This window comes from Eulemur rufifrons, chromosome 7, assembly GCF_041146395.1.
Source record: "Eulemur rufifrons isolate Redbay chromosome 7, OSU_ERuf_1, whole genome shotgun sequence".
NCBI classification, from domain to species: Eukaryota; Metazoa; Chordata; class Mammalia; order Primates; family Lemuridae; genus Eulemur; species Eulemur rufifrons.
Window position 1 is genome coordinate 178,336,727 of NC_090989.1, and position 14,896 is coordinate 178,351,622.

Below are 14,896 nucleotides of genomic sequence, written 5' to 3' on the forward strand. Positions count from 1 at the left end.
TGCTTCCTCTGCAGCTCACAGACTCCCTTAAACAGCCATCAAGGTGTTGATGAAACAGATTTTTTCTTTAATGATTTTTTTTTTTTAGTGATGCTTTTTTGCTTATAACAAACTATCCAGAGCTTTAAAAACCTCCAGCTGGCAAAAGTCAGGACAGGTGACGCCACGGGAATGCAACCTGAGCCCCAGGCCGAGAAGGGTCTCGTGGCTGGTTTAATGCTCTGCCGTCACTGTCTTGAAATTCTTAATAATTTCTGAACAAACAGCTGCTCGTTTTCATCTCATACTGATCGCTGCAAATTATGAAGCTGGTGCTGGGTAAGGATGAGGAACAAGGACCTGTAGTTTATGGAACAATTTTCAGCATTGTACTCACAAATATTTTTTGTTCTAAAAAAATGATGTGATTAACTCTTCGAGATATACTTTTCATTTTTTTTCCCCATTTGTTTTTGCTTTCAGTAACAACACCGTTTCTACTCAGAATTACGCTTCGAAACATTTCATACCATCAGAACGCAGCACCAAAGGAGTCGGCGAGCCCAGGACTCTGGCGGTTGTCACCGTACTCGTCACCACACACGTGTAATTCCCCACGTCAGACGGCTCCACCTTAGATATATAGAGGTGCCCTGTCTCTTGAGAGACAAATCTCCGACTGTCTTCTTCAACAAACGATGGATATTCATTGAAGATCCAAGCATATGATAGTTCTAATAAAATGGTTGAAAAGAGAAAGAAATTCCATTATTAAAAGAAAGTTTTCTACCTATAGTATATTAGAACTATACAAAATCACCTTTACTTCAAAGCAGCACTACGTGTTTTTGTTGCAGGTCATGAAGAGAAGCAGTTATGTGAAACCATACTGCATTCACCCTATTGTGACGGAGAACGCTGTTGATTATCATTCTTGTGGGAACAACATTATTACTGCCATTGTCTGTGCTCCAGACACCTCCTGACAAGCCTCTCTGGCCCAGGCCTTGCTCGCTTTTAATTTGTATCTCCAGCTTGCATGTTCTGTGATTTTTCAAAATTACCAACCTAATCATGTCAATTCCTCACATCAAACTTTCCACAACTTTTTAACTTCTCAGGAATAAAATATAAATTTGCTTAAACTGAACATTAGATCCTTCATGGTTAAGCAGCCAGGGGTGGGGAACCTGTGGCCTTCTGGGTCCTTGAGTGTAGCCTTTTGACTGAATCCACATTTTACAGAACAAATCCTTGTAATAAAGGGGTATCTTCTGTGAAGTTTGGATTTGGTCAAGGGGCCCTACTTGGGGACCTGGAGGGCCACATGTGGCCTTACTAGTTCCCTGCATAAAGCGTTACTAAGCCCCTGGATAAAGCTTTAGCATCTCAGAGGCCTCAGGCAATTTCTTGCACGTGGGTCTTTGTACACACTGCCTACAGGTCCCTCTGTCTCTGTCCTCTCTTTCACTTCCTTCCCTTTTCAACACTAAACTCCATTCTTCTAGATAACTTCCAAATGGTTTTCAAAGCTTGGTTCCAACATCAGGAATCATCTTCTCAGAAAAGTCTTCCTTAATCTTCCTTCTCTGGGTTGATGTTCCTATACAGAGCAACTCCAAGCTTATTTCTACTAAAGCACTTACCACTCCATATGTAATAATCTATTTATTTATCTGTCCTCCCACTACTTGGTAAACAAGTGATTTTGATTTTTATTTCATCTGCCCTTGCTTTCTTCCAAATTAGCAAAACGAAACATCCAAAGGCATTTGGTATGTTCTCAATAAACATTTATTGAGTTAATTAAGGATAATATTATACCACTGACTGTTTCCTATATAAAGTCCAATATGAGGGTTTTCTTGAACTTTAGGGCCAAGGTAAACCAACTTTCTCCAAAGGAACTATTGTTCTTCTCTTTTGTGATAATGAGGGCTGACTAATATTATGCTGCTTCATTCTAGATACCCAGGTTGTTCAGAGCCAAGTTGATATTTAAGCACAGTTATCATGGTTGGCTTATTGGCTTCCTTCTTTCCTTAGTCCTATTTTCTCTTATAATTGTATTAATCTTATTGCATTGATTCACTACTGTAATGCTTTTCCAAAAGAACTTCTGGAAAACATATGGAATCAAAATAAATTTATTGTATAACAAATTTAAATATATTTAAGGTATAATTCCAGTTGTGAAGGGTCTTTCCATTTGGCAAAGGGAACAGTAAATCAATATGCAAATAACAATGAGATCATGTGTAAGGGGCTTGAATAGAGTTGGTATGGGTTTTAGAGGAAGGACTGGTGACATTCTTTCATGACAGAAGAACAGGCCTTAAAGGACAGGAGAATACTCTGATGAGCAGGGATAAAAGCACTCCAGGTGCAAGACATGGGAAAAGCCTGCAGAGGAGAGGGCACACTAAGTTCCTGGTGGAAATGAAACATGATGACTAACTCCCACTCTTAATGCAAATGCAAATGCTTCATGTTTCCAAAGATTAGCAAGCCTACTGCAAATTGTACAGGCATTCAGAAACATTGATTTTTAACTTCAAACTGATCTTTAAATCATGCTATCATATCGGCAGAGAGTGTTTCATGAAATTCCAATTAGTCATGTGATAGGTTATGAAATCTAAAGTTGTTAGTCGGATTGTATGGAAAAAATTGTGTCTCAAACATCCACTCTGCAGTTAGCTTCATGCCAAACCTGATGGTGCTTTTCCCTTACAATAGTACTGAATAAACCATTGCAGAAAATAATGCTAGTAAGGTAGGTTCAGTTTGTTTTGCAGTTGTTAAAACTGGCAGCTGTTGTAGTAATAGCCCTTTGAAGTCTTCCTGATGGTCTTTCCAATCTCTGCAACCTCTCTTTGCTTTATTTTCCAAAGTGTTTTGTACATGAAATTAAAAAAGTTGTCTCTCTCCCTTTATCCAGCCAGATTTCCATTGCTCCCCAATATAGAAGACCTTAGCTGGGCATTAGGAATAAGAAATTAATCTTATTATTCCAGTTATACTATAATGAGAATGGCTGAAAGAAAGAACTAAAATTCAGAGTCAGAAAACCTACAATCTAGTAAATTCATGCAAGAAAATATTATATGGCAATGAGAATGTATGAACAATGACTCCATGCAACACTTGGAATACATATCAGAAATGTAATTTTGATTAAAAATGTTCACCACAAAATGATATTTGTATGACTCTATAATATCTCTTTTAATCTTAAAGTTAATATTGTTAATACTTAAAATACTATTATTATATTGTTATAGAGATACCATACTGGCTTTGCCTATATGACAGAGTAACTAATTGACTATCAGCAGAAGTAAAGGAAAAAATTTAAAATTAAAATCATTTTAAGGCTGCTCCCAAAATGAGCATGATGTGAATATGTATGAATCAAGGTGTGCACTGTGGTAGACATGGAGGTGTCCTGCTTAGTTACGTTTCACTTAAAGAGAACCCACTGCACAGACCACAGCTGACTCATGGCCTCTACCTGCTACCCCATGGGCGCAGGAGCTGTGCTTCCTGGGCTGCTCTTCATTAACTGAATTGGATGGGGGTGTTAATGCTGGCTCCTGCCTCGTGAAGGATTTCTCTAATGGGCAACTTTGGCTTAGAGACTTCCCATCGTAACAGTCCCAGTATTTTCAAAACGGTGCTGCAGTCTGACATTCTTCCCATTCAAGTTTTCCTCCTCTCTCTTTGTTCACAGACATGGCACCTTAATCGCAGTCAGAGGTTCCCTCTGTTCATCTCTGCTCCTTCTCCCTTGATCCTTCACAGACACACTTCCCCAGTAATTTTTTTACAAATCTGATCCTTTAATCTCATCGTGGTGTGTGCTTCTCAGAGAGGCTGAACTAACATGGGGTTGCTGAAATTGAATAACAGACTCTCCCGTGCATTTAAAATTGTCCCTTACCTTGGATCTGGAGGAAATGCCCATTTTCACTGACTTCCTTTCCTAAGGATGACTGTCCTCCTTAATTTCCATCAAAATAATCCCCTCACCTTAGGGGTCTTCTTCATAAATTCTTTGCCTAGGCCAATGTCTGTAAGAGTCTTTCCTACGTTTTCTTCTAGAATTCTAATAGTTTCTGACCTAAGGTTTAAGTCTGTTATCCACCGTGATTTGATTTTTGTGAGAGGTGAAAGCTGTGGGTCCTGTTTTAGTCTTCTACATGTGGCTATCCAGTTTTCCCAGCACCATTTATTAAATAAGGAATCTTTTCCCCAGAGTATGTTTTTGTCTGCTTTGTCAAAGATTAGATGGCTATATGAGGATGGTTTTATATTTGGATTTTCTGTTCTGTTCCACTGGTCTGTGTCCCTGCACTTGTGCCAATATCAAACAGTTTTTATAATCACAGACTTATAGTATAGTTTGAAGTCTGGCAAATTAATACGTCCCATTTTGTTTTTGTTGCTTAAAATTGATGGGACCTGATCAAATTAAAAAGCTTCTGCACAGCCAAAGAAACAGTCATGAGAGTAAACAGACAACCTACAGAATGGGAAAAAATTTTCGCATACTACACATCAGATAAAGGACTGATAACAAGAATCTATTTAGAACTCAGGAAGATCAGTAAGAAAAAAATTGAACAACTCTATCAAAAAGTGGGCAAAGGACATGAATAGAAATTTTTCAAAAGAAGATATAAAAATGGCTAACATATGAAAAAATATTCAACATCTCTAATTATCAGGGAAATGCAAATCAAAACCACAATGAGATATCACTTAACTCCAGTGAGAATGGCCTTTATCAAAAAGTCCCAAAACAGTACATGTTGGCGTGGATGCGGAGAGACAGGAACACTCATACTGCTGGTGGGACTGTAAACTAGTGCAACTCCTGTGGAAAGCAATGTGGAGATACCTTAAACAGATTCAAGTAGACCTACCATTCGATCCAGCAATCCCATTATTGGGCATCTACCCAGAAGAACAAAAGTCATTCTATAAAAAAGACACCTGCACCCAAATGTTTATAGCAGCACAATTCACAATTGCAAAGATGTGGAAACAACCCAAATGCCCATCAATTCATGAATGGATTAGCAAAATGTGGTATATGTATACCATGGAATATTACTCAGCTATTAGAATTAATGGCTATATGGCATTTCTTTGGTTCTCCTGGAGAGAGTTGGAACCCATTCTATTAAGTGAAGTATCCCAAGAATGGAAAAATAAGCACCACATGTACTCACCAGCAAACTGGTTTCCCTGAGTGCACATTTGGGAATAACACCAATTGGGTATCGGACAGAGGTGGGGACTGGGGGGAAGGGATGGGTGTGTACCTACTTGATGAGTGTGATGCGCACTGCCTGGGGAATGGACACGCTTGAGGCTCTGACTGAGGGGGATGGGTGCATACCTACATGATGAGTGCGATGTGCACTGTCTGGGGAATGGACACGCTTGAAGCTCAGACTTGGGGGGGATGGGAGGCATGGGCAATATATATAACCTGAAGTTTTGTAACCCCATAATGAGCTGAAATAAAAAAAAATAACAATAATCCCCTCACCTCACTCTGAGACTCTTCAAATATGCAAACAGCCTCCTGACTGATTCTTGGTACTGGCCCTTCAGATATGCGAAGGCAAGCTAGTATCCCAGAGAAAAACACTGTAAGATTCCCACCAAAGAAAGAAGGAAAAAAATCTTAACATTTATGGAACCCTTATCTCCATGGGCTAAACTGTTGAGCAGAAGCCCTAAGCCCTCATACATATTCAAAAACAAATGGAGAGAAGCTGTTGTTTTGTAGGACTTAGGATCCCCGCATTCTTCTTTTAAGGAATTATTATAATCAGGCAAACTTAGAGATCTGTCTCAGACAGGTATACTAGTATCCCTTGAATTACAATAAGCTTACATTCCTGAACAGTCAATGAAAAATTACATATGTGTTCCTCCTAAAATTGTATAGAAAATACATATGTTATATATTTTACAGTATAGAAAGCCATTTTAAAGAATTTTCAAACGCTCCCTTTCTCTTCATATCTCAACATTACAGGATGAATAATTTTAAATCAAAAGGACAATAATATGGCCTAACTATTGAAATAAGATATAACTGAATAAATATAATAGTCTTCCTCCACCACTTTTCTCAAACATATCCCCAGAAAATGAAGAAAATAAAGATCTTTGACTAACAAAGATTAACTCTAGGGTTTTGAGTTGGAATACAGAAAAGAAACAGGAAAAGTAGGCAAAGGAACCTCTCTGGGGCTGGAAGAGGTTGTAATGAGAATAGATTTTCAGACTCAGGCAGGGAACCCAGAAGTAAATGTTTAATGAGTGGTTAGAACATCTAAATGTAATTTCAAGAGAGCATTTGGGCCTAACGGTGTGGTGGGCAGAATAACTACCCCTAGAAGTTGTCTACATTCTAATCCCTGAAACCTGAAAATATGCTACTTGATATGGCAGGAGGGACTCTGTAGGTACCATTAAGTTAAAGATCATGCCATGGGGAGATTTATCCTGGGTTATCCAGATGGGCCTGATGTAACCCCAAGGAGGTTATATAAGAGAGGGCCAGGAAGGTCACGGGGAAAAAGGGAAGTGTGAGGACAGAAGCAGGGGTGGTCGTTGGAGAAAAATATTTCAAGACGCTATGCTGTTGGTCTGAAGACGGAGGAAGAGGCTATGAGTCAAGGAATGCAGATGGCCTCAGGAAAGCAGAAAAGACAAGGAAACAGATTCTCCACTAAAGCCTCCATCAGGAATGCAAGCCTGCCAGTATCTTGCTTTTTAGCCAAGTGAACCTGATTTTGGACTTTGAACCTCCAGAACTGTAAGACAGTAAATTCGTGTTTGTTATCAAGTCGCTAAGTTTATAGTAACTTGTTCTAGCTACAATAGGTAAGTAATGCACATGGCAAAGGGATGATGCAGAGGTGACTTCCATGAATGTGGGTGGGCTCAAGGTAGTCACCAAGGTCCTCATAAGGACAAGAGGGAGACGGGGAGTCAGAGAAGGGGGTGTGACTATGAAAGCAAAGGTATGAGTGATGTGACTGCTTGCTTGGTGGCCAAGAGCCAAGGAATGTGGGCAGCCTCTAGAAGTTGCAAAAGGCAAGGAAATGGAATTTCCTCCAGAGCCTCCAGAAGGATTACAGCACTGCTGTCACCTGACACTTTGATTTGAGCCCAGTGAGACCTGTGTTTGACTTCTGATCTACACAATTGTAAAGCAATACACGTGTGTTGTCTTAAAAGGGACTAAGTTTGTGGTAATTTGTTATAGCAGCAATATGCAATTAATACAAATGATGATAATAGCTAACAATGATCAAGTGTTTATGTGTCAGGCATAGTGTAGTGCTAAGTGCTTTAGCTAGAATTTCCAAAGGAAGAAAAAGAGAAAACCTTTACTAAAGAAGAATCAGATCTTATATTATATGATTATAAGATCAATATAATGGTGGGGTATTCCAAAAGAGATATCAAACTACATCTGTGAAAAATGATGTTGGTATTTTAATAGGGATTGCATTGAATCTGTAGATCAGTTTGGGTAGTATCGACATTTTAACAATGTTGATTCTGCTGACCCATGAGCATGGTATGGTTTTCCACCTGTTTATGTCCTCTGCTATTTCTTTCTTCAGTGTTTCATAATTTTCCCTGTAGAGGTCTTTTACCTCCTTAATTAAATATATTCCTAGGTATTTTATTATCTTTGTTGCTATTATGAAGGGTACTGAGTCTTTGATTTGATTCTCACTTTGACTGTTGTTGATGTATAGGAATGCTACTGATTTCTGTACATTGATTTTGTAACCTGAGATTTGCTGAATTTGTTTATCAATTCCAGTGGTCTCATGGCAGAATCTTCGGGGTTTTCTAGATATAAGGTCATATTGTCAGCAAAGAGAGATAGTTTGACCTCTTCTGCCCCCATTTGGATGCCCTTTATTTCCTTCTCTTGTCTGATTGCTCTGGCTAGGACTTCCAGCGCTACGTTACATAGAAGCAGTGATAGAGGACAGCCTTGTCCGGTTCCAGTTCTAAGTGGGAATGCTTTCAAGTTTTCCCGATTCAGTAAGATGTTGGCTGTGGGTTTGTCATATATGGCTTGTATTATTTTTAGGTAAGTCCTGTCTATGCCTATTTTGTTCCGTTCTTATCACAAAAGGGTGTTGAATTTTGTCAGATGTTTTTTCTGTGTCTATTGAGAGGATCATATGGTCTTTGTTTTTGTTTCTATTTATGTGGTGAATTACATTTATAGATTTGCATATGTTGAACCATCCCTGCATCTCTGGGATGAAGCCCACTTGGTTGTGATGGATTATCTTTTAACTACAACAACTCCAAAATAAATTAGTGATTGATTATTTTTTACAAAAATTCATAAACTGAAAGACTTATAGGAAGGAATCAAATGTGCATTTAATGTAGTATACACTGTCATGAGAGGTATGCAGAAATTTGTAGCACCTATCTTTGTTTATAGACTTTCTCTTTGAGATGGAATGAAACATAACTTTTATGTCTTAAAGAGAAGATCTGCACTAACTTTTCATATAATGCCTGCATGACTGCATTAGAATATATATATGCATACATATATATAATTATGACTGAAAATATTTGAGAATGATGTGATTTATATTTTGAATAAAGCAAAAAAACTCTGCTATAATACAGAGTTTCCTTATCATAAAAATCTGCATTTGCAATAAACATTAATTGTACAATGCAAAGTAAAATATATATCAAATCAGCATTCTTCGGAGATTTTTCAAGATCATTTTATGTACTATGATAAATAAAAGCGCTGTAATAAAAATGATAATTTTATGTACTCAAACAAGCTAGACTTTACAAAACCTTTCACAACCTCTTGTGTAAATCACAAGCACATTATGCCAAAATGCCTTGGCCAGTGGGCTTTCTATTAACAATGCAATGTGAATATTAGGAATATGAAATATTTTTTATTAGACAGCAAAGAAGTTTTACCTATCAAAGCCATAAATTTAAAAAATAAAGTACTGAAACTCTGCTTTCTAAAAAATATGTGATGAATGACATCTCTCCTCCAGCCATATTCCTTCTTGGGTCACTTATGTATAAGATCAGTCAATTTAACATGAAATATATGTCACTCTGGTGTTTACCTGGAGATACATTAATACACATACTACTGACATTTAAGGGTTTATTTCTCATTCCATTGTAAAATTCTATTATGAAGGAGATTTAATCCTTTGAATAGACATTTTCTAGGAGAAATTCTGTCAAACAAAATTGCAGTTTGGCAAAATTGTAAAAGTGACTTGGGGCCCTTTTTTGTGGTGCCAGCTGGGAAGTCTGACCTACTTTAAAACAAGACATATTTTAAAAGTGTGTGAAAACTTGCTTGATGTCTTTCAAGATTTCTATCACTGACTCATACAATTGGGAAGAGAACTTTGCCCTGGTGCTTACAGATGACACCACTTTGGCAGAAGGTCTGAGACAAGGTACATATTCAACAGTCTAAACAATGCAGTAAATGGAAGATAATTTAAGGTTCAAAGAACAAATGGCCAGTGGTTAGCATTAAGGAGTTTGTACCACAAAGCGAAAGGCAAATCTAACATTGTCTTTCAGAAGCTATTTTTTGAGTTGTTGTTTTGGGGGCAACATTATGATAGACAGCACATTTCCTTGTCTAGACTAAAATATCTAACTTATCCATTCTGATTTAGAGTACTAACAAGTCTGACTTGTGAGGGTCCTAAGCAAAGAAGAACAATGATCAGTGAGGATATTTTCTTTCTCCCTTTGTAACTTAGGTCTGGTTGTAGGCCGGGGGGAGCAAACTATGAGTAGGGATCCAGGCCAGCCCCTTGCCTGCTTTGTAAACTAAGGATTTGAGAACACAATCACACCCATTCAATCACTACTGTCTGTGGCTGTTTTCATGCTACAAGAGCAGAGTTCAGTATCTGTGTCAGAGACTACACGGCCCATAAAGCTTGCAATATTTGTCTGACCTTTCTAAGAAAAAGTTTGGTGAGCCCTGTCCCGGTCAGGGTTATCTACAGACCAAGTTATGTGTTTGGCAATCCCTTGACTGTCTTATTTTATTCTTACTGCTCTCTTCTTTGTAGGGCTAACATGGTGTCCTAACTCTCACATGCAGGTTCACAAAGCTCATGCTGTTCCCATAAGATTTCAGCACTTCACGTCTCCTGTTGTTCTCTCCTGTTTTAGCTGCTGCCTTGAGTGAGCATACACAAGCCATTTCCACTTTGTAATAGAAGCTTCCAAGGGATAACACATTTTCCTGAAATGCTATTCCACTATTTTTGGTTCTATTATTTTCTTTTAGGAGCTGTAGTGTTTTCAGTGGATACCAACACCTTCCATCACAGTCTGACTCTACAAGGTACTGCTACCCTTTGTCTTCACTTTTAGTGCTTCTCCCAGGGAAGCTCCTTTCCTAACAAGTGTCCCCATCTCTTTCCCGGTACCAGGGCTGCTGCCATTGATGTGGCAGCGTCGTTCAGGTGCCCAAGTGAACCACCTTCCTCCATATTTGTTAATGCAAAAAGGTGATGAGCACTTCCAGAAGCTATTTTGTATTTTCATTTGCATTGTGTAATCTTCCTTCTTCTCAGGAAGAACATTATTAAAAAATGAATTTCCCTTCTCCCATCCTCAGTTCAAGCTGTTTTGTTGGGAATGACCCTACCCTTCTCTCCTTGCTCCAAGGAGATCTAAATGTAGAGAGGTGCAAAGCTGGGGTGAAATTCAAAGACACTCCAGGATTTCCAGCAATGGCCCAGGGTAACTGAGAAGGACTAGGAGCAATAGTGGCAAAGCCTTTACTGACGTCTTTCCCTTGGCAAGGCTGCTAAAGAAGCACGGCATCACTAAAGAAAGGAGCTGAAATTTTTGTAGCAGAAAATGAGACCTAATGAGAAACAAAGTCATTGTGATGCTTTGTGAAGCCCTGACAATTTTCTTATGCTACAGTTGCAATCTGCAGATTTCCTGCAACCCTCAGCTTGTACCTGGACTTGCTGACAGAGTGATGAGACTCGGGAAAAGAAGCCCAAAATGGCAGCGTTGACACTTAAGATAGAACAGACTTTGGAAATATAATGCATTTCTTCTCTGCTTCTTCATTTTTGTTATCAAAATGTATCTTTTCAAAAGAGTTCAGAGACCCTGAAAATGTTAGAAAGCAATCTTAAGATTAGCTCAAAACCAAAATGCTGTCGACCATTAGAAGTTTCATTGCCAAGACCTGCTTGTGCGGCTAAAATAAAGTGCTTTGCAATAGCACATTTTGCACGTACTTGATATAATGTGCATTTTGGTGTACAGGTCTTAAATCTATGCCAAAGCTCTGTTGCCAGACTCATACTTTCTTATCACGTATACTGAATAGGGAACTTATTTTTATGACTTCAGTGACAGTAAATAACATTTTCTTTTTAAGTGCAGTCCAGGAGAAGGTAAAGAATCTTGCAGCTCACGGGAGTGCTAATTGGAACCAATTATAATTTGATTGACCTGCCTTGCTATTAAAATGATATGCAAAATTTATACTGCCCTTGCAAAATGGAAATTTTCTTTAGTACGAGCTAACTACAGGAAGCCCACCCTTTAATGAATCTAAAGGTGGTGCTTTTCGGTTATAATTCCCACACCAACTCTCAGAAGCTAATCCAGAGAGGGGATTCTTGGGGATGCAAATGATTCAAAAGAACCTGATAGACAGGGGAAATGTGCAATAAAATAGCTGAAATAACTAAGGGCTAGTAAGTAAAGGTGCAGCATCACAACAGCTCTGTCCATTCCTCATTAGGTCTCATTTTCTTTTATGAAAATTTAAACTCCTTCCTTAAGTAATGTCATGGGGGCTTGACTGTTCTCTTCTTGTGATGTGGGTGATTTTTAAAAGCAGAATAAAATGTCCATTTTCACCAGTAAATAGAAATGAGGTCATCAGCAAAAGATGAAGTCACCCAGCCAAATCACAAGGGTCTTCTTACCAGGGACGATGAATGATTCCTTACGAAGCTGAAGAAATTAGTTATCTTTTTTTATCTCTCTCTTACACATACATGCACGCACACAGTACTAATACCATTAGTAGCACATCGAATCATTCCTCAAAGTAAACACCACTTAAAAACTTATTTTAAAAGGAATCTTTACCCTTTCTGATCTAACTTTTTTGAATGATATGTTAAAATAAAAGCCAATGCTTTCCACTGTAAGTTACAATATAAAAACAGTATAAAACCACCTGACTTTTAAGAAATAGTGGCTATTTAAATATTTGATTATGGAAGGATAAGCAATTATGCCTCAATATCTGAAATAAACATGACGACAAAAATGATGCCCAAAGAAATCAATCATCAAAAGTGATCAAAAGTAATCCCCATCCTTCAAATCAATAGGGCTCTATAAACGCCAATTTCTTTACTTGCTAAAGGACATGCTGGAGATTTCACAGCAGCCTCAGGTTCAAGTCAAATATAGACAGTAGTTTGCAGACTTTGAGAAAAATGATTGAAAACAGAGTCCAAAAAACAGCATTTGTACTACCTCATGTTCCCTTGATTGTTATGCTAAATAATAAATATATATGTTTACACATACATTTCTTCTCTGTCTCCACTATCTTTCCAGTTCCCGTCTATCTTGGCTATGCAGATATGTCCAGGAAAAAAATCTATCACTATATGACTCTGTAGAAATATCTTCTAAAGCCGGAAAATAAATTGCAATGGCCCTTCTTCGATTTTAATAATTTAGCTTAATAAAAAAAAACAAAAAACCCTGTTGATGTTAAAGAGAAATATACATAAAGAAATATAAGGTTACTGCTCAAATTCAGATTTCAGTTAAAATGCTCATTTGTTCCGTGTTCAACTCTTATAAAAACTTTAAATTTTGTATCTTTATTTGACAAATTATAATTACAAATTTTATGGAGTACAATCTGATATTTTAATATACGTATACAAAGTCAAATGATTAAATCAATCTAATTAACATATCCTTTAGCTCACATGCTTATTATTTTGTGGTGAGAACATTTAAAATATACTCAGTAATTTTGACATATACAATAAATTATTATTAACTATGGTCACCGTTCAATGCTATGTAATAGATCTCAAAAATATATTCCTCCTGTCCAATTGGAATTTTGTGCTCTTTAACCCACATCCCTCCATGTCTTATCCCCCAACCTCCAGCCTCTGGTAACCACCATTCTACTCTCTGCTTCCACGAGCTTGACTTTTTTAGACTCCATATATAACAGAGATCATGTGGTATTTGTCTCTCTGTGCCTGGCTTATTTCACTTAGCATAAGTCCTCCAGGTTCAACCATGTTATCACAAATGACAGAATTTCCTCCTCTTTTAAGGTTTAATAGTATTCCACTGTGTCCATATACCGCATTTTATTTATCCATTCATCCATAAATGGATTCATCAGTTAGGCTGGTTCCATATCTTTGCTATTGTGAATAGTGCTACAATGAAAATGAGAGTGCACACAGCCCTTCAGAAATTTATTCTTTCTATTCTTTGATTGTAAGCACTTGTTATGTTGAAAAATTTATTTATTATATCCTCCATATTGCTAGTACTTTATATTTGATCCCTTCCTGTCAATTGTTCCCTCTTTATAGTACACTCCAGTCAATGCAAAAGAATATAATAATTTCTGGTCAATTAGAGATTCCTACTTAAAGAAATATCTGAATGTCCCTAATTCAGAGTCTCTTCCATAATTTCCACTACTCTGGAATAAGGAACAGTTAGAGGTGAAAGTTAGCAAGAAAGTCATACATTGCTCTTATTCTAAAGCCCCTCAAAAATGATGGCTGTTTACATCATTTGAAAAATGATATAAAGACCTTATGATCTAAAATTATTTTCTAGTAGGAGCTCTACCCTTGCTACTTAAATGGGTTTTCTTTACTCCTATTTTATTTTTCAACATTCCACCTACCTATTTATTAACTTGCCATTTTAAGTAATAGGTGTGTGCTGAATCGGCCAATGAAGGAAGATAAGGAAGAACAAATGAGAAGCATCAGATGCACGGCACATCAAAGGCAACATTTTAACCATGGAATTCTACATCGCGATTTTCAAAATGGTAGAACCGGAGTCCATTGATGCAGGTAGAATTACAGAAATAAAAAGTAACTGTGTCCTAATTTAACTTAAAATCAGTAGCTCCACTAATTTTTGCCTCAGGCAGATAGGTTTCAAAGTTCAAGGCATAATCCTCAACTGGTAAAAAGAGCATTGATTGGCCTTTTAAACCAACCCAAATATTTAATTTAAAATAAGTATGATGGTTCTATTTACAGTTGTTCCTAAACTGTAGTCAAGTTTATGTTTACTACTTCCATAAATTTTTCCTTTCACATTTTTCCTAAAACAAACAAACAAAAAAACTTATAATAGAAGTTGTAAGAAGATCGCTGCCTTTTTTTTTAGCTCTAAATATACTGACCCGAAACAATACAAAGAAATGCAGTGTAACCACCTGCTCCCTTTTAAACATTTCTGTATAAAGTGATTCTAATATAGAAAATAGGTCTTCTTGTGAAAAAAAACCAAAAACCAAAAACCAGCAATCATCTGTTTTTTCTTCAGCCAACAGGATAAAACATATGTAGATCTGCAGTAGAAGGGTATAATATTCTGCCTTGATCAAAGTCAAGAATAAACTTGCCTAGAAATTCTAATCTGTTTGACATAAATGTTCATTGATCCTTTTTCAACTGGAAGAATACTGAACTTTATTCCTTCAACTACAAATTCAATATTACATCTTCAATGTATTCTTCTTAACAATATTACATTTTTATTTTACAAATAAAATCATCTT

At 37.2% G+C, this 14,896-nt stretch overlaps 1 protein-coding gene across 1 annotated transcript in view; it reads right to left on the reverse strand.

Annotated features, from left to right (window-relative positions):
- CNTN3 (contactin 3) overlaps positions 1 to 14,896 on the reverse strand; it is a 246,561-nt gene that overhangs the window by 89,357 nt on the left and 142,308 nt on the right. Inside the window, exon 5 of the mRNA XM_069473823.1 lies at positions 510 to 713. Within this exon, the coding sequence (XP_069329924.1) occupies positions 510 to 713 (204 nt within the window). The remainder of the gene's footprint in view (positions 1 to 509; positions 714 to 14,896) is intronic.